General features: G+C 46.5%; 2 protein-coding genes across 10 annotated transcripts in view; one reads left to right on the forward strand and one right to left on the reverse strand.

The window, feature by feature from the left end:
- The window catches only part of GSG1 (germ cell associated 1), a 92,420-nt gene extending 87,948 nt beyond the window's left edge, over positions 1–4,472 (forward strand). For all 9 annotated transcript variants that reach the window (XM_083832213.1, XM_083832215.1, XM_083832214.1 and 6 more), the window contains 3 exons: positions 1,579–1,731; positions 2,067–2,178; positions 3,260–4,472. In XM_083832213.1, the coding sequence (XP_083688339.1) occupies positions 1,579–1,731; positions 2,067–2,178; positions 3,260–3,575 (581 nt within the window). In that variant the 3' untranslated portion in view covers positions 3,576–4,472. The remainder of the gene's footprint in view (positions 1–1,578; positions 1,732–2,066; positions 2,179–3,259) is intronic.
- Positions 4,413–25,945, reverse strand: FAM234B (family with sequence similarity 234 member B). The gene is made up of 13 exons (XM_083832184.1): positions 25,831–25,945; positions 19,818–20,210; positions 18,790–18,888; positions 16,665–16,853; positions 15,005–15,135; positions 14,182–14,329; positions 13,674–13,815; positions 12,871–13,014; positions 9,433–9,514; positions 9,049–9,204; positions 8,315–8,432; positions 6,931–7,157; positions 4,413–6,516 (listed from the first exon to the last, which is right to left on the reverse strand). Exons 1-13 carry the CDS (start codon positions 25,865–25,867, stop codon positions 6,511–6,513), a joined length of 1,872 nt encoding a protein of 623 aa, XP_083688310.1. The 5' UTR covers positions 25,868–25,945; the 3' UTR covers positions 4,413–6,510.
- Between the last annotated feature and the right edge of the window lie 247 nt (positions 25,946–26,192).

The following is a 26,192-nucleotide window of genomic DNA, read 5'->3' on the forward strand; positions in this document are numbered from 1 at the left end:
AGTCACTGTGCAGATTAACCTGGGTCAGTATCAGCAGAGCACGGCAGAGTAATGTCTCATGCTTATTCTTTTTGGAAACAGCATTTTACAGAAATCAAATGATGATGATGTTACAAGATCATTTTGAAGTCACGTAGATCTCCATTTTGTCATAAATGAATGACTTGACTGCAGTAAGAATTACTTTTGCATTTAGCACAAGCTGCTCAGTTCACAGGGAGCAGTAATTCATTTTTCTGCTTTCTCACCATCTTGTGGTCCGTTACCTGGCCAGGTCTCTGGCTCTAGTGCTTCCAGTGTCTTCCCTATAGCCAGTTTTCCTAAGAGAATAGGTTTATGCAACCAGAGTACATGTCTTTGTAAATCTTTCTGTCTGTCCCCCCTAACACTCCTCCTACTGCTCCTTGCCTAATTTCAACACAAATCTGAAAGAAAGTCCCTGTTCTGTCAGACATTGAGCTCTTCAAAATTAATTGGAAGATCACTTTGATCGACACTCACAGTGTAACAGCTCCATCACCTGCCTTCACCGCTTCCTGCACACAGTAACACCTCAGGATGGCCTGGGCCTGCGGAGCAGCTCCTCTAAGCTGGGAACGCATCCCTTCAGTTGCTGTTGAAGAGCTGAGTGACTCCATGGGACTAATGACGTTAAGGAGTCGAGTCAGTACCCCACTAATGAAGGTTTCTTCACATTCATTTTCCCCAGTGGAATGGCTCCTCTAAGGCCATTAACAGTTGCTAACAGTAGTGCTCACAGTGCTGCTTCATTTGCCTTTTTCAGTGAATCCCATGCTCTTCCAGAGCCCAGCGTTACAGAGTGCCTTTCCTCATTCAGCTCCAAGTCCTGGCACACAGTGAGCCATGCTAAGAACTGTGCTATCACCCATGTCCCACTGATGACCCAGCACGAACATTACCTGCTCTCCATTTAAGCGGCAGGGCGGGTGATGAATGTTACTGTTCCAGCTGGGTACCCACCCCGAGGAATGCATTTTCAATTTAATTGAGGTTTCAATGAGAAATACAGGCCTGCTAGGGGCTTTGTGAATTCCAGAGTCCCAGGTCCCAGCTATCACCACGGACATGCCATGCAGTTCTTTTCTTAACCAGTTGAGCTCCAGATTGAAATTAATTTTGTTCCATTGTTGTGATTATAAATCTGCTCTGTACGTCACTGCACTAATGGGTAAGAACCTTTCAACGTCCAGCTGAGATGTTTGTGGCCAGCCTATGACTGCTAGGTCTTGTGCAAATACTCAGTGGTATTGCCTCCATCTTTCCTCCCATGGCTTCTTCGTTGCTCTTTGTGAATAATGCTGGCTTATATACAGATAGCTATTTTAGGTCCTCTCATCTTTTGCAGTCAAGCCATCTTCTGTGGCAGATTCTCTGTCCCCTTCAGCATCTTTCAAGCCCTTGCTCACAAGCTGGGGGGATTGCTATTGGGGGCTGGTTGATTTCCTTCTCTCCCTTCTTTCCAACAGACATCCTTTCAGGTTTGGGTTGTGAAGGGGGAATACTCTCCCTCAAACATGCCACCTGGCACTGATATGAGGGGTTTTTGATTCCTGGCAGGAATCCTGTGGCTGTCACTGGGGTCAGAGATGCTGTACATCAGCCTGCTGCTCATCAGCTTCATCCTCCTGATGGTGGAAATGCTGCATACTGGCAATCCTGTCTGTGGACTGAAGCTCAATGCCTTTGCTGCTGTCTCCTCAGTGCTGTCAGGTAAGTGTGTTACCCTAAGGCACAGCAGCAAGACAGGCACATGTGGGCAGAAAAAAAACATAAAACACTGAGAGCCTCTCACATTCACTCACCTCAGCTGATGAGAATCAGAGTGAAAAGGGTAGTAAAAAGCATGTGGCTAAAGAGAACATGAGCAGGGAGAAACAGTGATGGGGAACTGCAAGGAGATGATGGTGTAGGTGCAACCTTGCAGAAGTGGTGTTCCAGCTTCTGGCCATGCACAGCAGCAGGAGTGCCGCTCTCCCACACAAGGCTGAAGAATGCAGCTCAGGCTCCTGCCATAACTTCCTTTCTTTCCTGTCTCCTTCCATCAGGTCTCCTTGGGATGGTGGCACACATGATGTACACTCAAGTCTTCCAAGCCACGGTTAATCTGGGACCAGAGGACTGGAGACCACACTCATGGGACTACGGCTGGGCTTTCTAGTATGTGAGCTCTAAAACCATCTTCACTTGGTCTTCAGCCATACCATACCTTGCCCAAACCCTCTTCCTCTTCTAGACTGTGCTTCCAAAGACAGGTGTACCATAGTTCTCACACTGCTAAATCTCCTGCCTTTGTCTCATCCCCTGCTTTAACAAATAGTTGCTGAGTTACTTTAATGAGTCGCTACCAGGGACTTGTAAAACAATGGAGTCACACCTCAACAATTACCTTCTACCCTGCTGACTAATCAGGCCTGTCCCTGTGCTGGTTTGCCCTGTTTAGTCTCAGCTCTTCCCTATGTATGGAGGCCACGGTCACACCTGTGATGTTGCTCTCAAACATGCCCTGCTTTTCTGCAGTTTAAATAAAATTGCACGTTGGTTTGACATCTTCACTGAGCAAGGTCCAAAAGGCCTATTCCTGTAGCACCAAGCCTAAACACATCGTTAAAGATTTGAGCACTATAACCAGGAAGAGCAGATATAAAAAGCCAGTGGCTCAGGATTCCTTCTCTGAAGGCTAAAGAAGCCAACCACAGCTGATATACCATAATTGACATGAAAAACAGTTGGATGAGGCCTGCAATGTCCGTGGAAGGTACTGATTCAGTTTGCAATGCTGTACTGATGATGGCCACGTTGATTTTTAAGACGTAAATGCTCCATTGTCACATGCCAGCTGTGGACATCAAATGTCAGCATGGCCATTTGATTATGCTCAGGTACATATGCCTTGTGTCCGGGAAGACACTGAGCAGCCCTGCTTTACAGAGCTTGCTTCCAAGCTGTGCTGCCCTGCTCTGACCAGTTGTAGCCTTTCCTGTTGCCCTTTTTATTTTCCCCATAACCCTTCCTCCCAGTGACAAGGATGACCAGTATTTAACCCACGACTCTAAGGAGAAGGATTGGTGGTGGGACAACACTGAAGCACTGTAATGTTATAAGCCTGACACCTCTGGTCTTTCTCATTCAGCAGCTAGATCATTTCCCCAGCAGCTTCTGCCTGGCAAATCGGGGTGCATCATGGTGCATGCAGTTCAGTTCACGGCGTGTGTTATTCTTCTTTCTCTCTCTCCTGTAGCATGGCCTGGGCCTCCTTTACCTGCTGCATGGCCTCTGCTGTCACCACTCTCAACACCTACACCAAGACAGTGCTGGAGTTCAAACGGAACCACATCAAGGGCTACGAAGCAAGCTTCAAGGATCAGCCTCAGCACCAGCAGTACTTCATACAACAGCAAATAAGCAGCTACTACGAGCCCCGAGACAAGCCCCTCCATTCGGTGTCTGAGGGAGTTGACTTCTACTCTGAGCTGCAGCAGAAAGTGCTACAGCGAGAACCAGAGCTAGAGCTAGATGAGGTCTTGGGGCAGACGATCGGGGAAGATCGCTGTTAAAGATCAATGCACTGGGGCAGAGCAGTGGGGCTTGGGAAGCAAAGAGCTCTGAGTCAAACACTAACACCACTGTTAGCAAGTTCTTGGGGAGCTCTTCCTTCCTCTAATGTTCAGGGAGTGAGAAGACAAGGTGGGCACTGAGACAGGGCAACAGCAGTGCCAACAGGAGCAGCGTGGGTCCTCTCTGACCACAGCTTGAAGGGTGTCTTCAGCTGGGAAGGATGAAAATGGGCCACATGTTGTCTGTGCCAGCTGTACCCAAGCATTGTCTGACAGAATTGAGGCAGGTGTCCAAATCCCGACAGTACTGCACGACAGAATAGATACATTCAGTGCAATCCAGCTGGCAAATTGTAGTGGTGGGACTCTTTGGGTGGTGTCGCATTGCCATTCCAGCAACCCCTCTTGGTTCAGTGCTAAGGAGTTGGGCATGGGTGCCCATACTGATTTGCTGCAGTCCTCTCTGAGCACTCTATTTATTCTTCATTTCCAGGCCCAGTCACCTCTCCCCACCCCCAAGTTAAAAGTGCTGCTGAAGAATGGGGGGTTGCTTTCAAACACCTCTCTCTTTCTCTTTCCTATCTGTAACGACTCCCATATACTCCCCCTCCCTGTTTTGCCCCCTCCAGCTCCCATTCTGAGATACTTTCCCGTCTGTCTCTTTCTATTGTGCTTCCCCACAACCTTTAAGATTCTTGTCTGGACTTTTTCCTTTTTTTGTTTGTTTCTTTACACCAGGTCCCTTTTCCCCTACTGTAAAAATAATGCCAACAGGCCCCATATCAAGCAAACACGTAATCCCTCAAAAGTGAAATGGTGGTTCACATGACACACTGATGCTGTACACAGTATTTATTTGCTCCACTGCAGTTCATAGTTCAAATACATTTTCCCAACAATATACAGACAGACTCTTTATTCACAGTGGGGACGTGTGTGTGCGGGTGGGGTGAATTCACATTATGGAGGAGCTAGTGTCACTGCACTCAAATATCAGTTCTCTCAGGAAGAACCTCAGGAGAATAACTACAGGTAACAGATGCCTCACCTTTCCCAGCAAGGTGGTGGCTAGACAGGAGGAAAGGTGCACTCCTGTTTAATCTTCATATGTTACTGATCCTCACGCTTTTAGTCCCTATTATGCATCTGTATTAACTAATTGAATATTATAAATACTAACCTCTGTCTGGAGGAAAACGCCAGGCCTAGAGCTGTTGCTACAGTTGTGCTAATATATACAAAGCTATTTACACAAAAATACCATTAAACATATATAAACTGTTCTCAGGGTCTGACATTAGGAGAGAAGGGCCCAAGGACCAGCCCTGGGGTTTGCAGCTAATCCTGAAGAGCTATCCTGGAAGCTTTGCACAGAGATGCAGTGAGGGAGAAGAGAGGGTGACATCACAAGAAGAGGAGTCAAGAGCCCAGGAGAGTAAACCCATGGTAGCTGTGCCCATGTGGAGGGAGGATCAAAGTCCTGCCATCACCGCACCACTCAGAGGAAAGCGTGGGGAGGCAGGAACGGTTACATGCCAGCAGGAGGACAGAAGAGCCATTTGCAGTTCTCACCTCAGCCTGGCTCTGCCTAATGTCAAAGGTCAGACCTAGAAAGGCATATTTGGGAAACAGGCAACATGCTGTTGTCCTGCATTGTTGGGAGCTACTGGGGCACCAAAGTGGCCAATTTATATCTGGTCATTTCTGTCGCAGGAAGCTTCATGTAGATGCTCTGCAACTACAACGCAGGAGACTGATGGAACACTCACAGGCACAGTTCAAAGCACTAAATGTACTGAGAGCAAACGTGCCCCGGGGGCAGTCTGCTCCTTCTGGAACTGCACACAGAGCTGGGCTGGCAGGAGAACGGTGAAGCTGAGCCCAGAATAGGGGTCAAGTGCACAGAAGAGCTTTCCATCTCTGCTCCTCTGCCTAAGCCTCTAAAACCTGAAGCAGTGGTGTGAGAATCAGCTTCTCTGCAACTGGATCTATTGTGATCTTTACAGTACCAGCAGGGATCTGCTGAGAGTCTACCCCAAAAGGGCTGCAATGCTTTTCAAGGGGGGACTCAGCCCACTGGACTGCAGTATGACATTACAGTGACACTTCAGGTTCATAAAAAGCTTAAGGATGGATGAACAGGAGGTAGAAATGACATATGAACCTTTTGCTTCTACATCACCCACATGAACTTGTTTTGAACTTGGGACTGGGAAAAGAAATACACAAGTGCAAAGGCTGGGAAATGCTATTGCAGCCATCTTTCTCTAGATCGGATAATTCAGCAAAAGAGCTAGTTTGTTTGCGAGGTTGGCAACAGAATGGAGAAGAGGACTGAGAGCACAGGAAAGGCTGTAGACAAGACTTGCCCTGCAGGAGCCAGACGGAGGCTTCTTTCTAAAAATATAAACATTAAAATAGATGCATCCTTTACCCACACCATTTGCCTTGAGTCATCATAGCCCACCTTAGGCCTAGAGCTTGTTTGTCTGCCTGGGAATACTGTTTGGACATAAAAAGGAGTGTCCTAAATCTGTTCATAAATTAAACATACAAAAAATATACATGTATTGTATAAATTGATACATACACATATATATAACTGGAAAACAACAGTTTTCCATATATATATATAACCTAGTTGTATATATATGTATGTATATAAGCTCTAAATTCACATTTCCATGTTACCTGGAAGGAAGCATGCAAGAAGAGCATATGGAGGGCAAGATGCTGAACAAGGTTCCTCTGGTACAGGACAGGTTTGCGTAGGACAAACCTGCCTCCAGCAGCATTCCCCAGAGAGCTGAAGAAACAGGAAGTGCTTTTAGCCCCCATTCCCTCTACACAGCAGTTTTCCTGAAGATCCACAGAGCAGCTTCCTCTATTCCCCACGCAGGCCATAGGTCCAGCCAAAATCTGAGGAACCACTAGGCTAGAGCTGGAAAAGGAAAGGGAAGCAAAAAACAAAGCCAAAATCCATTATCATCCAGTCTGGTAGAGAGAACTGGTAATTCATGGGACAGCAACTGAACCTGGGCACCACTAAAGAGAGGACCGATGTTTGCCCATGTCAAAACAACGGATCTCTGTTCTATTTCTCCATTCCCTCTGTGAGTCCCTCAGTCCCTTACGATTACCATCCCTGGTTCTTTTTAAGATCCCTCTCCTTGTCCAACTGTCAAAAGTACAGCTTGGCCTCATACTCTGGCCAGCTTATGCCCAAAGGGGCAGGTGATCATCTTGCAGTCAATATGAACCTCGCCTCATAAAGAGCACCTAAATGTGTCTGTACAAAAGAGATCAGATGTCCGGAACAACTTGGATTTCATCAGAGATTCGTGCACAATCTCACCTTGTGAGGAAAGTCAACAAATTTTAGCCGGGCAAGAAATCGCCTCACTTCTCCACGGCTGATTTTGGGAGTGGTGGAATCCTTTAGCCACACCATTCGACCTTGAGTCATCATGGCCCACTTCAGGCCCAGCTTGCTGACTGAGAGAAATCCTGGCTGTTTTTCAGAGGTTGAAGTTGTTGTCACAGTGATGTGAAATGCATCCTTCTGGAGATCATTAATTCCAACTGGCCCATCAGAAAAGGGAGAGAAAATATTGGCAAGGAGTAAATGATTATGCTTCTCCCAAAAGAAATCTTCCTCTTTACTCAGACAAAACATCCACTGGACTGAGAGTATATTCTGATTTTCCAATTGCATGCGCATGTGTTCATTAGGGCAAACAATTTTAAGTTAAAAAATTTATGTGGACATAAACTGAAATGGAGATCAGAAACGGAAGTTTTTGGTTCCAGGTGCTGGTTTTGAGTTTGACATATGGGATGCACATATTTAATTAATGTAGTTCACTTGAATAGAGCATCCCTTCCCAGTCCTATTAGCAGATATTGTTACCTATACAGAATGGGAAATTGGTAAAGCATGGGCAAGTCAGTTCACTCCAGCCACCACAGAACGATCTGTACAGATCTCAGAAATCCCAGTTTCTAATAAACCCCTCTAAAATGATTTCTATTTATTTTTGACCAAGCTGTGTTTTTTGATATAATTGTGATTAAACATACTGCTATGTAGCATCGTCTCCCTGCTTCCTGATCAACTGGACTCAGTCCTACATGAACTGATTTTTTATCCCACATCCTGCCATGCCCAACAAATTGGCTGTTGATTGAACTACTTTAGAAAAGCAAGGAAATCCAACAGGGACTGTATGATCTTGTATAGACATTAAATCTAGATCCACAGTTCCCTAAAAACACACATTTAAATATTTTGCATTCTCACTTTCAAAAAGAAAGTGGAAACAGCAACACAGCTGCTATTCCAGAGAGCAGGAGAAGACAGCCAACAAAGGCAGAAGTGTATCTGAGGTAACATAGAAGTTCCATAGCGATTCTTCATGCACTGCCTTAAATAATAAACAGCTCCATGGAAAGCAAGGGAACTTCTCTGGTACAAAACATACATGAAATCAAACTCTGACTTTCCCATATTTAAACGTGTAAATGAAACTTCGTGGGTCTTTTATTTGCAAAGTAGAGGTTGGACAGAACCTTCCTTCAGGAGGAACAGCAATCTGATTTCCCATTGCTAGCTTATGTGTGGTGGATCACAGATGCTACATTTACTATAGGCAAAACGATACCACATTGTTTCTCACAGCTACCTCTCCCTTCCTCTTATTTCTTTTAGCATATGCAGTCTCTCCTCCATTTGTACTCACTTGCTGAAGCAATGACTTTGTCTGTTGCATTGGTGAGGTCCAAAAGGACTGTAGGAAAAACAGGATGGAGGAGATAAAGATGGTGCAGCCCTGGGCGTTCAGATCTGGGACCAGGTTGCTGTTGGAATGAAATGGACAGAAATGTTACAGATGGCTATCAAAAAGAAATCTAGAGTTACCAAAGAAATAAAGAAGTTTTCTGACACTGCACTAACTTCATTTGGTTCAGAGAATCAAAAAATTAATGGTTTTGCAGAGCTGAAAGCCTGGAAAGTTTTCTTTCTGGAACAGAACTTGCTCCCCAGACTACGTTTGGTAAAGTTGAGATTTGGCTCTGTGAAAGCCATCCTGATGGACCAAGCTACAGTCTGAGAGTTGGGGTTTCCATGCTGAGTTGTGTGCCTGCATGCTGAGAAGAAGCTCTCAGGGGCAGGGAACAAATTTGCAGTAAGAAAATCCCAAGGTTGCAGAAAAAAGGTGAAATTCACAGAAAAATTTGGTTTTGAGAAAATGAGCTTTAAGTCAATGAAACTTTTTGGTGTATAATTTGGCTTGTAACACATATAAGCTCCTGTGTGCAGGCTCAGAGAGGTCTGAGTGTCAAAGCAAGAGGAAAAGATGTCCCTAGCAGTCTCATATAGCAGGTTTAAAGTCAAATTACATTAGGAATAAAAGCCAGAAATCGCATGTGCCTCACAGACAAGCCTCAAAGTGAAGAAAGAATGGCTGCTCACCAGGCTTTGTAACACAGGCTGTGCTTCATCAGCCCAGAAGAGAAAAACAGATTTCTTGTCCAAAGTCATGACTGATAGTGCATCAAGTTGCTGCTTCTGCCATGGGAGTTCCTGGTTCCAAACAGGGATGCCAGATTTGCCATCTATCACCACCACCTCAAGACAGGGAAAGAGATATAGCATCAGTGGGTGCTCAGATGTTGTCACAGAGGGAGCCTCCTTCCACTGGCACAGCCTGTGCTGTGCCCTCTCATGACTGTGGCCACACAATGACCAGTGTCAGCCACAGAAATGGGAACAGCTAGGAGTGGGGAATGACTGCCCTTTTCAACCCAGCCTCCCTCACTATGTTGCTACTGCCCTCTTTGCCTCCTCTTGTTTTACCTTTTTGTTCCCATCTCCAGTCTGTGCTTGCAGCATGAAGTCCAGAGTTTGATCAGCACTGAAGTAACCCGGCACAGGCTGGCTGTAAATTTGGACAAAGAAACACTCAGCCCTATGTCAGAAAAGCAGGAATTGCTTTCATAGTCCATTCTGCCTCTTACAGAGGCAGGATTTGCAATACTAAGTAAAATCTTTCATCCACTGAGAACTGTTCTTACAGGCAGGAATCATTTGTTGGTGGATCAGAAAAGTGAAAAACGATCAAGCAGCCCATTGTGCTTGTTAGCCATTCTTCAGAGTTGTCTGTGTGTGGGGCAACCCTTGCAGGGCTGTCTATGACCCAAGACTCTATGACCCTTTCCCTACCATGAGAACTTGTAGTTTTGTTACGGTCATAAAAAAATTCCTAACCCTTTCAAAATTCATCAGCAGATTTGACCTCCTGCTCAAAGTGAATTTCCCAGCCTGCCTTAGCTGTGTAAAGTTGCTCTTAACATCCCCACCATTAATGTCAGCCCATGATTCCTTGCTTTCTTACTGCTGGTGGTTTTACAAGCCTTTTTATAACCTTCAGGAGTTTAAATGAAGCCCCCTCTCATCCTTTCCCTTCTGGGCAACATAACACTATTACTTGAATGTCTCTCATTATAACTCTTTTCTAACTGTCTTACTTGCCTTTGGCTTTCTGAGTCTCAGCTCTGCCTTTCTTAAATTCAGCACAGCTGGACATAAGGTTCTAAGAAGCATAAATGATTCCTTTAAATCATATAATCATAGATTTTAGGGTGAGATGATCACACCATGCCCTCCCTCCTCTTATTTATGACAGATTACTCTATTTCATCCAATTAACCAAGTATCAGTAGGCTGTGTCTGACTAGATCTACCCAGCCCTGAGGCTTGCTACAGAAATACAAAGAGGAGATAAATTCATCACTTCTTGTGACAGTCAGTTCTAATGATTAATCCCATCCATAGAAACATGCCTGCATTTTCATTTTCTTGAACATGAGTGGCTTCTGCTCCAAGGCACTTGTTCTTGCTATGGCAAGATTAAAATGGCTGTTAGTTCCTGTGACTTATATGCACATATGAACTCACCTCTCAGGCTTCTCTTTGATCATCTAAGCCCACTAACTTAAATCTTCCATGCTAAAGCACTTTTCCAGCCCTTTTCTTCAAATTTTTCAGCTTCCACTTTAAAACATGCAGACTAGAATGGCTCCTGAACAGCAATGCCACAGTACAGCAGTGGCTTCACTGTTTATACTTAATGCTTCAAACGATATAATTCACTTTACAGACACCTTTGGCAACCACAACCAATGCTTTCAAGGCAGTATTGTGGGATACTCCTATAGCTTGAAAACTCTCCTGTATCAAAAAGAAGTAGTAAGTAGTTCTATCCTATGGGCATTAACTTAAACTCTCTCCTGAGATGACACATCTCATGTCCCTTAAGGGCTACAGTCAGTGACTGATCCCACAAACTGAACGTAGACAAGCAAATGTATTTCAGATGCTACCATCAACTGAAAAATCCCGTGGGCACTTTCTCAAATGAACCAGAAGGCTGGTAATTACTCCTGCCCAACAGTAATCCCCTCAGCAACCTGCTATTAATCCTCTCTCATCTGAAACATCCATTTACAACACAATTTTCAACTGCTTACTCAATTTCATGGTCTCTCAACTTCACTCTTGTTTTATGACTACTGGTTCTCCTTTATGGTCTTCCAGGGATCTTGTCAAAAGCTCTCTGGAAATGCAGCACACATGCAACAGCCAGGCTGTTTTTATCAGAGAATGCTCCCAAAAGGCTGGAGTTAGTCAGCTTGGCTGGAGCAAGACGGAGCTTGAGGCAGGTTTACCCAGGTAAAGGGGAGCTCTCAGCTGATTCTGTACACTACGGCTGATGATGACCCGGGTTTCACAGAATCACAGTTTGAGACTGTTTGAATCTCTTATGACACCTCTGAACTGAATTGGTTCCCCACCCTGTGTTGCTTAGGCAGAACTTCTAAGTCCTATAAAAAATACCCTCTTAAATAAATGCTTCTCCACACTATATTCAACCTACTAGATTTTATCTCCCTTAACTCTGAGAAAACAGACAGACCAGGACTTTAGCACAGTGGCCTTGAATAAGAATTGCTTTAATTAATTTTCAATGACCTATCTGGCAGCTTCTGTACACATACTGTACTCTGTCCCTTGGGACGTCACAGAAACAGAAAAAACAGGGCTGGAGTGCAGCAACCTGAAATACAAGTTGCCCAGAGAGGTTGCAAAGTCTCCATCCTCAGAGCTATTTAAAACCCAACTGCACACAGCCCAGAGCAACCTGGTGTAGCTGAACCTTCTTGAGAAGAGGGGTTGGATTAGATGATCTTCAGAGGTGCCTTTTATTCTCAACTACTCTGTGATTCTGAGAATGGAACAGGAAAAGCAGTTTTCAACCCTTCTTGATTCAAACCCCTACAATTTTTCCATTTAGAAATTTCTTCAGTATTCCTGCTTTTACAGCATCTTTGAACTGGCTTTGTTTAGTCAGCATACATTTACTCTTTGAACTAGATTCCAGACACATCCAGAAGTCTGCAGACTCTAGGCCAAAAATACTTTTAGTCCACCACCTTTCCCCACAGCAAGATCAACTAGCCATACGCCATTCCCTAAAGCCACTGCTTACGTCACCCACCAGCCCTCAAGATGCTCTTGACAGGCAACACTGCGCTGAGAGGTAACACTGCAATGAGAGCTGCTTTCTTTCCCCTAGACAGCAGAGCAAGCAATCTGTTTCCCACATGATTTCCTTGAACTGTGCCCAACTGCCCTTTGCATACATTAATATGGGGCAAGCTGAAATTGCTGGCTATTATCAACATATAAATTAAGCAATTTGCTAGATCTAATATGTGCGAAATAATAAGATGAGCAACATTGTTTTAAGGTTAACATTTAGTATAGACTGACTGCCATCAGAGTGCTGACTTTCAGCTTTCAAGGAATATTAATATCTGTGGGCCATATTCAGACACCTTCTCTAACAACTTGGATGCTAACATGCTAATGCACCTGCTCCTCTCCACTGAGCTGGCAAATGGCAGCTGCGGACAGCAGATGGACTGAATCACACACCGGTAGTCCCCTGAGCTTCAGTGCCACAGTAGTCATGACATCAGTGTTGGGTATCTGAATCAAGCCCTTCACATGTGAGCACACATCTCAGAAGATTTCATGCCTTCTGCTCTTTGCTTCCTTTGCCCTCCTTGTTTGCACAGCAATGTATCCACATGCCTCCAGTTCTTAGATTTCCCTGTGGACTTTGTTTTTTTCCGGACTTGATTGCTTTCCAAGGAAAACATGTGCTTGAAGGTGAAAGGCAGGAAATGGTACAGAAAGATATAGGAAAGAAAAATGTTCCCAGTACGTAACCTGCTGATATTCTGCATTTCCAGAGTCCAACGGGGCTCCAGGTCCTGTCCCTGCAGTAAGATCAAGCCCTCTTTGCTGGTGATGAGCAGGTTGCTGCAGTTTGTGTCAGGTGTCTTCATCATCTGCAGGAATTCAACACCCCCACTGGGACAAATGGAAAGCAGAGAGAAGATTCCTAGGCTTGTATTTCTGCATCTCAGCATTACCTGCTTGTCCACATAACAATTCATCCTACTTAAGATTTGAACTACTCTTGGAGAAGCCCATCTTTTCCCCAGTGATGGAGCTTAGCTTCCTGTTGTGGGTTTCTTACTTAAGCAGGCTAAATTCAGGTCTGGGCTCTTCTGAACATCTTCAGTTACTATAAAAAGCACGAACTGTGGAGGCTTACATTTGTTTCCTCCCTTTATTCCTAACTGGGCTGACCCTGACCACAATTTGCCAGTAACAGAGAAGGGGCTGTGAAATCCAGGCCCACAACGCCGTACAGGGACTAGGCTTCCCAAAAGGACTCTATTAGCTGGAAACACTCCTTTTTTTCCCTCCAGAAATGCACAGGAGGCAAAAGAAAGGTACAAGGAGCAGGAGAAGCAAAGGAGTCCATTTTATCATACTTTGCATTTCTTTTCCTAGGACAACCACAGGATAGGGAGGAAACAATGTACTCTAGAGTGCTGTTGTCAAGGAGGCAATGAAAAGGAGAACAACACTGAAGTAGGAGGGAACGTCTCTAGGAGCACTAAAAGGTGCTCACCCTCCACTACCTCTTCCAGCAGAAGCAAGATGACCAGTTTATCTCCTACCTGTAAATGTCAATGAGCTCTGACAGGTTTACAGATCTGCGTTTTTCCCACTCCGGCTCCTCCTGCTGCAGCATTGCAGGAAAGCTGTCCCGGTTTCTGGCTTGGGTAAAGATATCCCTCAGGGCAACTGCTTGGACATTACCTGCCAGGAAGAGTAAAGATGAAGTCATGCCTGCAAAGGTTAATTGTGTGATAGTACAGAGGGTCCTTTGGACCACTGTAGTTGTGGTAAAAGGCCACACAAAGCAGAAAGCAAAAAAAGAGCTGAAAGTTCCTTGGAACGATGTGCCACTGGTAGAGCTGGCTTTGGGAAACTCCAAGATATTCCAGGCAAACAGGCATTGGTACTCTTTCACATCATGGCAGTGAGACTCTTTCTCATGCTCTCTGCTTCCAGATTTTACATTGCAAGGTATGGTGCAGACATCCCAGGGCCACTGAGCAACTTTAGGTAAAAAGAATGTTTTCTCAGTAATGTGAAGTACTGAAGAGGCTAGGTGTGTCTTACCAAAACCAAACAGGATGTAGATGGCTCCCCGGCTGGTGATATGGACTTGAGGGCCAATCACTTTCCCTTCTCCATTGATGTTGTACTTCACAGGCCCACCCAAAGCAGTCCCGGTCTTTCCTGACACCAAGACGAAAAACACATCAGGCTGCAAAGAGAGACATGTAGAGATTTCTGGCAGTGATTTCATGCATTTGTACTCTCAGAATCTTCCCTGGTGCCCACAGCATGAAGCTCTGCTGCCCCTTCCCTCCACAGCAAGGTCTAACTAGTGGTGTCTCTGCTTAGTTTGGCTTCCTGGGAGTCTCACATTCATGGTTCTCTCTTGTCTGCAAAAGCATCAAAGATGGAAGAGACTTCAAAAAAACAGACTCCTCTAACAACAGCAATGCTAGAATCATGGGGATGAGCATAGAGGAAATCAGCACTTAAATTTATCACACAAGTACTTATTACCTCTGGATAAGCTGAGTGCTCCTTTCTCCAGGGATCTAACTCAACATGACTTCCTACAATGCTGCTAAACACTCACTTCAAAACAAGCATTCACTGAGCAGAAAAAGATAGTTCTCAAGTCTCAGCCAGGAGTGAATAATGACCCTTCTGTTCACTCACAGCTGATAAGAAATGCAGGTAGTGTCATTATTGCTTGATCTCACTGCTCTGAGCCAGTGAAAGAAAGAAGGTGCTTTTCAGAGAAATCTAAAGGAACAACAATTAGGAGCTCTTGTATCTCCTGTTATAACCTTTCCATGTCAAGGGTCCCTGTTCTTCCTCTAAGTAGTTAAGGTCCTTTCAGACCTGTAGCAGGGACATGCTGTACCTGTGTCTCTTTGAGAGCCAGAACAACAATATCCCTAACGCCATCTCCATCTACATCCGGAAGAGTTGCAGCCGGTGCAGCCAGGATCCCATCAGAAAGGTGGATGGAGTTCAGTGTCCAGATGGTCTTGCCTGTGGGAAGAAAAGGATGAAAGAGACCTGCAGCACTTGGGGAAGCAGTGGGCATCCCCAGCGAGTTCCTCAAAACTTACGAGAAGGACAGAACAAGAGAGCTTGTTTTCCCCGTTCCTGAAGAAAAGGGAAGACGAGCACACAGACTGGGGCAACATGCAGTGGGAAGCAAAGTTCTTCCCCTGGCATTTCTTCAGATTGGCTTTGAGACATGCCTTCGTCCTGCTGTGCTTCCTTCTCTGCATCTCTCTACACAGACCTGAGCCCAACAAGCTTCCTGAAATAGCAAGGAATATTTGAGGTTCACTCTTGGAAGGAGAACTTAAATAGGAGTGCTGGTCTGCAGGACTGCAGTTGTTTTCCTCAGCCAGCAGTAAAGCCTGTAGGTGGATGCCAGGAAAGGGAACAGATGGGCAGTTCTGATATTCAAAGTGCAAATCTGTGTTTCAGTTAAATTCCCAGCAGCAAATAGCCACTCCAGCATAGCACGCTCACTCCACCTCAGGGTGAAAGCATGTTAGCAGACGTGATGTCAAATGGTTCAGCAGTCCAGCATGGACCCAGCTGGAAACTCAGTAAAACCTGATTTGCAAATTGGCAGATAAACAACCAAAAAATGCATAATGAAATGTGATGCTTTTACTTCTCCGTAAGTCTTTTGCCAGCACTTCCATTTTTCAAATCAGTTTAAAAATGCTTTGCTGCTGCTACTGCTGTGTAGGATATGGTTCATCCCTGCATGACAAAGGAAACCAAAGGCCAGACCTGCAAATACTAGTGCACATTATTAACACTACTACTGCTGGTAAAAGAGACAGCCTATGCTCCTCATGATGCAAAGACAGACCTGTGCACATGATCTGGTCCCTAAAAATATTTGAAAGGTAAGTACTGCTGCTCATTGACTGGATCTGTCACTTAAACCCAAAGTTTCTTGTCTCTCTCCATCCTCTGTTCTGATTCCAAAATCATTCTCCTATAGTTACCTATCAATATTTCTGTCAGTGAATTAATGTGGCTGAACAAGCAGCAATCAGAGAATGGAGATGTACATGACCAAGTGATTAAAAATGCAATATCCGTTCATATTTAATCAATTTTTCTATGGGCCTAATTTCTCTGGTGGGTTTACTAGCTGTAGCATATGCCTCTATGTAACTTCTCCAGGACTGGTGGCTCAGCTTTCCAGTGCTGCTACACAGGTGCAGAGCTGTACTAACAGCTCAGTGTAGATGAAAACAGACCTTACACATCCTTTATGCCATGCAGCTATTACAGATCAACAGATAAGATTAACACTTTGAAATGTTCCGAGATGGTAGGATGGAGATGCTACCAGAGAGTGGCAATGGTCTGGAGTCTCTCTCACCTTTTGTAACTAGAAACTTATTAGTGTTTTCACCCTTTCCTGTGTGTCACTAGATAACAGCCAGCACAAAGTGACAACACTGAATGCTTATGCTTATTGGCCCTTCAAAGGAAAGGAAAAAGCAGCAGCATCTTTCTAACGTGCTAGTAGTTGCCTCTACCTGTGGAGGCGCTGAGAAGGCTGAGGAATTTAGATGTTCCTGTCACAAGGCAGGTGGGCTCTGCTGGTGTCCCCAGAGACAGCCCTTTGCACTGCACACTCCGAGTCTCCTCTGGAAGCTGGATGGACCACAGGGTGCTGCCGTTCATACCAGAAAGGGCCACCACAGTCACAGAGGGCCTAGAGACACCTGGAAGAGACAGGAGAGAGAGAGAGAGTGAAATCCCTTGGCTTCTAGAAGGCTATCCTCATAGTGTCTTTGGTCCTTGTGCTTAAGTTCCAGCTCTATCTCCTGAAGCTGAGTGGCTCAAGCCAGCTATCTCCACACTGCCTTAAAGGAAAGGTCAGATCCCACCCTTTGGATTAGTCTCTCTGCCTGCAGAGCCTAGCAGTGACCTGAACTCACTGCAAGAAATGTGGTCAGGTGGGCACGAGGAACCAAGCTCCTCTTGGGGCCAACCTGCTGAGCTGTGCTGACTTCCTGGTGTGAAACATATTGCTGTCAAACCAGACTAATCCTTCCGATCCCCTCTTCCTCAAGCTGATGGATACCACTGAGGGGATGCCTTAAGTGACTCCTTAGGCAGCTGCCACCTCCTGGAAGGACTGGGCTGTCTGTAATTCTGGGGCACCATAAAGTGACTGACAATCTGGGAGCTTTTTCCTTTGTTTTCCAACTTTTTGTCGTTGTTGTTGTGAAAAACAGATTGAATGCAACAAATTGGTGTTACTCGGGGTCTTTTCCTAACTCACCAGTTAGCACAAAATAATAGCGAGAAAAGGCGTCCTATGCTGTTTCAATAGACTGTTGGCTCTGATTGCAAATGCCAAAAACTTTTAGCTCGGCCTCTCCTCAGATACGATTGTGGTTACTGTAATCTCCACCCTGGACATTCATATCACAACTTAAGATGAACTCCCATACATTTCAAGATAACAACAGTTCCTGTTGGCTCCCATCTTACTGGCAAAACTCAGCCTGACTACATGGAGGGCGTAACCGGGCCACTGGCTAAAAACAAGTCTGAGCCCACCCTCTAAATCTAAACTTACCCTCTTCTCAAACTGAAAATCATACGGCTCATGCTAAAGGGTTGCCTCAGGATCAATTCTTTTTGTTGGGTTGGCAGGGATCTAGAACACCTAATTCTTCAATGCAGCTCACAAGTGCTGTGTGTATAGGCTGGATAAATATCTAACAATGTCACAGCTTGGTCCACCAGAACCTATTCTAAGCAGCCACCAGAAGGAAGAAGGGTGATCCCTACTGAACAGTCAGGCACAGACGCTTCCCTACCATCAGCCAGTTTATTGTACATGAATTAACATTTGGAGCCTGGCAGGGATGTGGCGGGATCTGGAGAAAAAGACAGCAAGGTGGGGCTATTTCCTGCAACACCAACCTACAGCTGCTCTAAAAACAACAGTATCACTGCAATAAAAGAAGTTTGTACAGCCCTCTTTGGCCCCAGGGAAGACAGGAAATCAGAGCAGCTCCAGGGAAGAACATCCGTAACGCTCCCTGTTGGCAAGCAGTGAGCTAGCTCAGAAGAATCAGAGCGCTCACGCAGTCAGTCTGTCATCACTGTTCCTATTGCCAGCTACCCTTAGCAATGGCCAGGAGACCAGATCATGGATCAGGAAAAAGTCCAGACTCTACTACTGAATCCTGTCTGCGATCTTTGTCAAGCTGCTTCCACCTCCCTGTCTGTAAAATGGAGGTAGAGAGACGGAGCTTTTTAGTGAAGAGCTTTGAGAAGTAGCAAAGGGGGAAAAAACACCACCTTATTTCTAATTGCTATTTGCAGTGCAGTGCTTTCTGATTGCTTTATCTCTGCTCTCAAGCCAACTGTGCACAAATACAGGACAAAGAGATGGACTTGCCCCAAGATGAGATGAGGGGAAATAGATGACTGACTGGCTGAGAACAGGTATTGGAGCAGAGGCTTGCAAGGAAGATTATGAACAGCATGACAAAGCACAGCCACAGAACAGAAGCCATGTTAATGAAAGAAACAACAAGGTAGATTTGTAGTGGTATAAACTCTTCCCATGCATTAGATGAATATACCAAGGTTTGTACTGACAAGTACGGAAAGCGGAGTGGAAGGAACTGTGGTGCTTACCCATGACACTAGCATTCATCAAGGCTGTGAAGACGATGAGGATGTCAGGAAGCCCATCGCTGTTCACATCACACAGCTCCAGTGGGGATAACACTCCACCTGCAACAGTCACAGAGAACCACCGTGCTGTTGACAAAGCAGCCACTCAGCCCACTCTTCACACTGGGAGCAGAAGGCTGGCACAAAAAACAGACTCATGGAGTCTGCTAGGGAAGCAGTAATGCCAGACAGCTCCCACCACAGCTAGATCTTTCACTGCATGGAAAAGCAGAAATGTAGCATCTGAGTCAGAGGAAGGAAAGGGAAAAATACAGGAACTGACAGAAAAAGATATCTGTTTCCCACTTCACTTTCTGAGGTGATGTGGGAGACACATATCTTACAAAGGGCTTAGATTTGGAAGCCAGGGGCAGAAAGCAAGGAGGGAGAGACATATCTAGACCTGGCAGAAATTATTTCACAAACTACTGTTACTTCACTTCAGAGGTCAGAATGGGAGATACTTCAGAAATGTTACCAGTGGCCTGTGTAAGTTGACAAAAGATCCCAAATGTTGATTTAAAGATTCAAGCAGGGCAAGACAAAAGAAATAAGGTTAGTTGAGCCAGTCAGGAGACACAAAGACTTCTATGGTCTCTTCCCAAACACTCCCACACACTTCAGCGTGGAGGTGCTGGTACAACCCGGGGTCTAGAGAGGGAGGGACTATGTTTTAAGGTGGGCTGGGCCATCTCTACGTGAAACAAACCATCCAGACAAAAAGGTAGGATGGGAGGAGTCAAAATGTTTTTTGGTGTCGACAGAAACAAGATTTTGTGGTTCTGTTATCTACTGATGCCAGATTTCACAGGCCTCAGCTTGAAGAACAAGCAGGACAGAGCTGCCTGTCTATTACCTTGGAGCATCTGCAGTGGTGAGGAAGGGTCTCTGCTCTGAGCTGGCTCTCCCAGATAGGTCTCTCCCGCCGATGCCCAGCCTGGGAGCTGCCACCTCCCCCACGCCAGACGCTGTTCCTGGGGCTTTCTCACCTGTTCCCTGACCTAGGTTGCGGTTCCAGGTGTTATGCAAATCTCTAGGGGGACAGGGAATGAGAAATGCGCACACCAAAACAAGAATCATCGAGATCACCACAGTGAGCAAAAAGACCGCTGTGCGCAGGTATGGCATGAGGGAGGGAGCAGCCTTCTGCTCCAAACTCCCAGCCGCCTCTGCAGGATAACCCTCGGGCGCGCTTTCTGACGTGCGCTGCTTTGTCATCCCAACCTCCACATCGGAGTCAGGATCCTGCACCTCCTCAGGGGGGCTCTTCCCATTCTTGACACCCCCGTTTTTCTGTATGTTGAGTACGAGGTCATCTTCACTTTCATCGCTATCAGCCTGAGTGAGGGGATCGTACTCCCCGAGGTCCGGGCTCTTCTTTCCTGAGGAGAGATGGAGACAGACAATAAAGCATTAGCTCCTTGCTTTTTCAGGATTTCAGTGGAGAAAAGGCTACAGTGAGCCAGGTGAGATTCCAGTGAGAGCTGTGAGAGAAAAGACAGGGTCTGTCCAGGTTTCAGAGTAGCAGCTGCAGGAGAAGTGATGCCAACAGTTTATTTCCCCAAGATAAAGGCATATACATATAATATCTATATACATATATAGATACAAGTATGCATGTATACTTTCCTGTTTGGTAGTGAGCTACACAGACATGAATCGTGCTTCGTCCTCCGAGTACCTAAACTGCAGCACTCTCTTGACTTCAGACTGAACTCCTTTAGCATTTGCCAAACCCTAATCCCGACACAGCCCCTCTTCACTTGTAGGCTATGTCCTCCAAGGGGGCCTTTGTCTGCAACTCATTTTTCCCCTGCTCCTTCTGCCCGGCCCAAGCAGCACTGCTGTCTTCTGGTGTGCTGTATTTGCTGTCCTGCTTCGTGAGGGATGGAAGGGTCTTGGCTGGGATGGAGCACTGTGAAAGGTTTCTCTTCACTGCTGGTAAAAATGGGTATCAACTCCGTGAAGATTAGGGCAAAGTAAGTGATTTTGGCCTGTTGGGTCGGTATATCCTAGTATCTGAAGGGACCAGGGATGCTCCTTTAGGACGCCACCTTCTCCGCATGGCTCAGCCAGCCCCTACAGTGGGAAACCAGTGCTCCTGCTCTGTTCCTGCCCCCACCTCAGCTGACAGTCGTGCCCGGCCTTGCTGAGATAGATACCATAGCGCTGATGCCTTCAGGTGGTGGTACAAGAAACTAGCTAAGCTCTCGGTGCCTTCCCAGCTCCTGCCCCTGCACCACAGATGCCTGACACACGGATGACTTCTCCCCCAAGCCCTTGCCAGCCGCAGGGAGCGCGATGAGGGCAGGTGCAGAGCCCGGTGCTACCTGCTGGCATAAGGCCAGGGCCATCTGTCCGCGGGGGCAGGCAAGATCACGCAGCCTCGGGCTCCGGGCTACGAGTGGAGGAGCGCGTCTCAGGGAGCTGCCCCGGGCCACCCGGCTGGGCACGGAGCCATGGCCACTGCTTGGATGTTTAAAGGGTTTTGGTCTGTTTCTTTCTCTCTCCTATTCCAAGCTGGGATTTTGTTATCCCACATATCTATCTCATTTCCCTTTGCCTAAAGCTGACCTGAGACAAGAGCTAACTTGTGCCTGGAGATGTTTGAAGGGATACATGCAAGGCATAAATAACAGGCAAAAAAACACACGCTGTAACCATTCTCAGACACTAAGATAAGAGTAAGGCTCTACTGAGTGGAAATGTAAGGACTCTCATGGTTATTCTTACTGCATAAGATTATATGCCTTACTTCTGGTTTTCCTGTAGCAGGCAGATCCGCAGTTACATGGGTACTGTAACACTTATTGCAACACACCAGAATCTATTTTGCAGCATGTGGATCTCATTTCTTTCTCATTTCTTGACCCCATGAAAGGATCTTCATTTCTCCTTCCTGTACTACTTATAAATGGTGTTTGGTGTCAACTTTAGGATTTAAGAAAAACTGTCAATCCCAATACAGGTCAAAAGCCCCACAGTACGAGGAGCAGCCAGGGCAAGCCACCCATACTGATCAGAGGGAAATAAAGATATCCAACCAGGTCGTACGTCTAAATCAGACCCTTCCTTTCTGAACCACGTGCTTCTGCATAGGACTCCCATTAAAACACTCTGGTGCATATACCCACTCAAAAAAGTGGTAGAGCACTCAGCTAAAAAATACTGCATTCCTATGGGACTGTGTATCCCTGTGAGACACTGCACTGTTTGCCATAGTTCTGCCCTGAAACAACACGCACTCACAGTGTGTGCATTTCAGGGAAAGTCTTGGCCTGACCTCAGCGGCACACAGCTCTCTGCTTGGAGGTTGCAGTGAGAGAGCAGTGTGAATTTCCCAGATGTCTATGCCGTACGTTGTGCTAAGCTGCTAGAAGAGAATTCAGCAAAACCAAGGAATTCCACAGAGCACTCGCTGGCAAGGTATTTACAGCACCACACTACAAATCCAGATGTGCCAGTTCGATCCAGGTCACAGTGGTATTAAAAGCAAATGCTGCTGTCCCAAGCGTAAGTGGTATTTCAAATATTTGGCCTGGGAAGTCAAAGGTGGACAGTTCTGATGTTAAGCAGACTGCTCCCGATTTTGGACCCTGTGTACTTTGAGTACAACAGCCCGACAGCATGCTTACACTTCAGATAGACTGTGATTTGCTTAGTTATTTTAATTCCAGACAGTGGACCCAGAAGACTAAAATCTACTGCTCATCCTTGGAGCAACTAAAAGTATTGGCAGGAATGAGCTTTATCTATTACGGTTTTGCTTTGGATCTCTAGGAAACAGAAAGGACCTTGAAACTATGGCTCACCCACTCCTTGCGCTGCCTGGGACTGAGATGCTGGCAACATCGACAGTCATGTCAGCCACCACAGAGGTTCTGCAACAGGAATGCCGTTCCTGCTGAGAACCAGGTAAAAATCCCAATCCGCTTGTCAGATGTTAGAGAACAGCTACTGTACAGGTAAAGAAAGATTAATTGAGACTCTCACAAGGCACAGTAAGGGCAGGCATAAAATGCCCTGCTGAGTGTTTTTTTTTTTAGCCACAAGGAGAGAAGATACTGCCCTTTAACAAGGGCTGCTGGAGCACTCACCTAGGCCATAGGAAACCCAATTGTGTATCTAACCTCAGAGGATTCACATGCACATCTCCCACTGCTACAAAAATACCCTAACAAATGATCTGTCGGTGCTTTGGGAACACATCTGGAGAGCTGGTGTGCACATGCTCAGCCCAGCCTCCTGCGGTTGTTCTGCAGTGCAGTGAATAAGTAACTCTGGATTCACCTGGCTGGAGAGAGAGCAGAAGGAATGTGACTCTTCACCTGAGTTTTAGGTCACTTGCTGTGGGAAGGAAGGGTGCCACACCAGGCTTCCACTGATCGCTCCAAGACTTTTAAACAGAAAAGCACACAGAGACCTAAATGGAAGTAGGGTTTGTAAAAACAAGGCCACTCTCACATCATTTAGAGAACTACGATTTACTAGGAAGTGCTTCTGAAGTGAAATCCTTTCCTTTTTGGTCAGCTCCAAGGCTCGGGCAGGGGGAAGACAGTTTGTCCATCAAGAGATTGCTAAAGCTGCCACTGTTGTAAGTGATAAGCTGTCAGAAAATCCAATATTCCTGTGAAGTTTTCAGCTTTCCACTGTGCAAGTAAAAATGTTAAGGCTTGAGACAGCTTCTTGATCAAACTCTTCTTGGTCTCACCCTATCTCCTGAAACAATAATCAATGTATAACCCTCACGATCCTGCACTAAATAAAACAGACGCTAGACAAGCCTGCAGCAGTTCTGGGGCCTTGTCCATGTAAGAGACTTGTGTAACTCACATCCTGTTATCTACCTTTGGCACGGCGTCTCTAGGTGTATATAAACTTTGCATCCACTCTACTGGGACAGCATTCCCCTCAGCAGTCAGCTTCTCTACTGCTCTGCATACTCACCTGTGGCTATTGTAAATGAACAGCTTCTCTTCTGACCTCACCTAACTGGTATTCGTGTTTTTTTTTCTCCACGACACTAATGATAAAACAGAGGTTCCCAGTCAGTGGCCTGTGGTTACAAACAACCAGAGGAACTGCTGGTTGTGGTCTGCGGATAAATTATCAGTCATGATACCACCTACTTCTTTTTTTTTTTTTTGCAATCACTGTTAGAAAAAGTAAATACCAAAGAAGGAGATTTTCCAAGGCAGAAGAGAGAGAAAATGCCCCAAGCTTGTTAACTTTCAAGGGCAGCAGGACTCCAAAATGCACTTTATGAATTTGAAAATCCACTGTGCATTTGCCTGACAGTACTTTTTGCACAGGCTGCTCTTGTGACTGCTGCAGCAGTAGAATGTGACCTCCCATAGAAGAAAAGATGAATTGTGCTACAGCTTGGAAAGGAGGCACCTGTGAGGTGATCCGTGTTAAATCGGGTCCCGCTCATAACGAAATATTCATTGCTAATGCTGATGCCTTGAAAGATATTAAATTGTCATGTATTTTTATTTTTTTGATTTACTGGAAATGCTTTTTTTTGCATCCACTTTAGAGTGAAAAGAGCAAACCTTGGACTTCAGACAAGTGCAATTTTCAGCGCATTATTCCAATGATGACACACTGGTTCCAGTATTCTTTGTACTCGCTTCAGGCTTCTGTTTATTCTTTTGTTTTTTTGCAGTTGGCAGGCACCAGTCATTGGGTACTGCAGACATATCTCTAAGCCCGTAGGGAAGTAAGTTGCCACATATTGATGTAATTAATTTAATGAGATGCAGCAGAAAAAAACAGCTCTAGCAATAGGCTTTCTGCTTTTTCACTGCTGTTGAGAGCTGCATTTTTCAGGAGTTAACCACACAAACAAAATATGATTCATGCAGTTTCAGCTAACGACTGACACAAGAACCATTTTCCTCATGGCAGCTACAAGGCCTGTGCCCTTTTCCCAAATCAGTGCCTCCCAATGGCAGATCTCAAATAGATCTTGCTAGTGCCAGAGATCCCAAGAGAGATTTGTCCTTGTTACTGTGCAGTTCCCCAGTGGTCACACACCAATACACACACACACCAGTTCGCACTTGTCCTAAATAAACTTCATGTAAAATCGATTCCTTCCCACTGACATGAACAACAGTCTCGTGAAACCAGGAAGAAATGGAGTAGCAAGTGAATGTGTGAATGAGACCAAAGAGGCATGACATAAATACAAAAATAATGAGCACTGCCATGGGTTACCAAAGGCTGGCAGGAAGGGCCCTGCAGACATTACTGTGACCTTCTTGGACCAACAGAGGAGGAAAGCACCGCCTGCCCTGGGTGCTGCTTCATGGACCGGAGCACTGCGGGGTCATACTGGGGTGCAGATTTGGGAAGGAGCCTCTGTCCCACGGCTGTCCTGAAGGCAAGACGTGGCTGGGAGGGGCACCAAGGCACTTTGCCATTGGGGCAATGGGGCCAGGTGCTTTGGCAGCATCCCCAACTGAGTCCTGCCAGTCCTTCCAACAGCAACCAGCAAGCTCAAGGCATGGTTTAGCAATGTACCCTGATAACCTGTAATATCCGTGCCAAAGAGAATGGTTGGACCGCTGCTGGCTGCCTTATCTTCGGAAGATCTGGCTCCGAGCACAATAGTCCCTTATGTTCCCATATCCTTTCATCTCGCTCAACATCTCCGGCCGGCAACTATGCAGAAGAGCGAGGCAGACTCCGAACACCCACCTGGCTAAGCGCAGCGACACGTTCCCAACTCCTACCCTGCCTTTTTGGGGTAAAACCGGCAGGAGGGCCTCAGGCAGGGCCCTGCGAGGCTGCCTGGAGCCCTACGCCCCCCGCAGCCAGCCCCAGCCCCAGTCCCGCAGGAGGCCCCCGCAGCCCCGCACCGCCCGCGCCCCGGCCCCTTCCCCACCGCCGCCGGGAGCAGGCCCGGCACCGGGCGCGGCTGCCCCCGGCCCATCCCGGCCCGGCCCGGCCCGGCCCCGCGCTCCCTCCCGGCCGGCCGCGGCCGCGGCCCCTCACCCGGCAGCTTCAGCGCCCGGGACAGCACCGTAGCCATGGTGGAGAGCGCAGTGAGCAGGCGCTATGCTCGCTCCCTCCTGCTGCCTCCTGCGGCACGCTGGGGAATGTAGTTCTGCGGAGAGAGGCACACACACACACACCCCCCCCCCCCCGTCCTCCCAGCCACCCAGACCGGGGCTCTTCGCTCCCGTGGGGTGCTGCGAGGCCTGATCCTGTCTTCGGCAGTGAGCCGTGACCAGGGACAGTCCGCATTTCTGCAGCTCGCACAGGGTGCTGGGCACAGGTGCGTGCAAAACTGCACTCCTTGTCCCAAGTGGTTTGTGCAAGAGCCGGTCTTTTGAGTTGTTCCTAGTATAAGCACG

The sequence above is a fragment of the Anser anser genome, assembly GCF_964211835.1.
Source record: "Anser anser genome assembly, chromosome: 1".
Taxonomy (NCBI): domain Eukaryota; kingdom Metazoa; phylum Chordata; class Aves; order Anseriformes; family Anatidae; genus Anser; species Anser anser.

Coding starts and splice junctions, on each gene's coding strand:
- FAM234B (XM_083832184.1), bottom strand. CDS start 25,867: ATGGCTACGGTGCTGTCCCGGGCGCTGAAGCTGCCGG. Junction 18,889..19,817: donor CAACCTAGGTCAGGGAACAG/GTGAGAAAGCCC, acceptor TGACTGTTGCAG/GTGGAGTGTTATCCCCACTG. Junction 9,205..9,432: donor CTGGAGATGGGAACAAAAAG/GTAAAACAAGAG, acceptor CCCTGTCTTGAG/GTGGTGGTGATAGATGGCAA.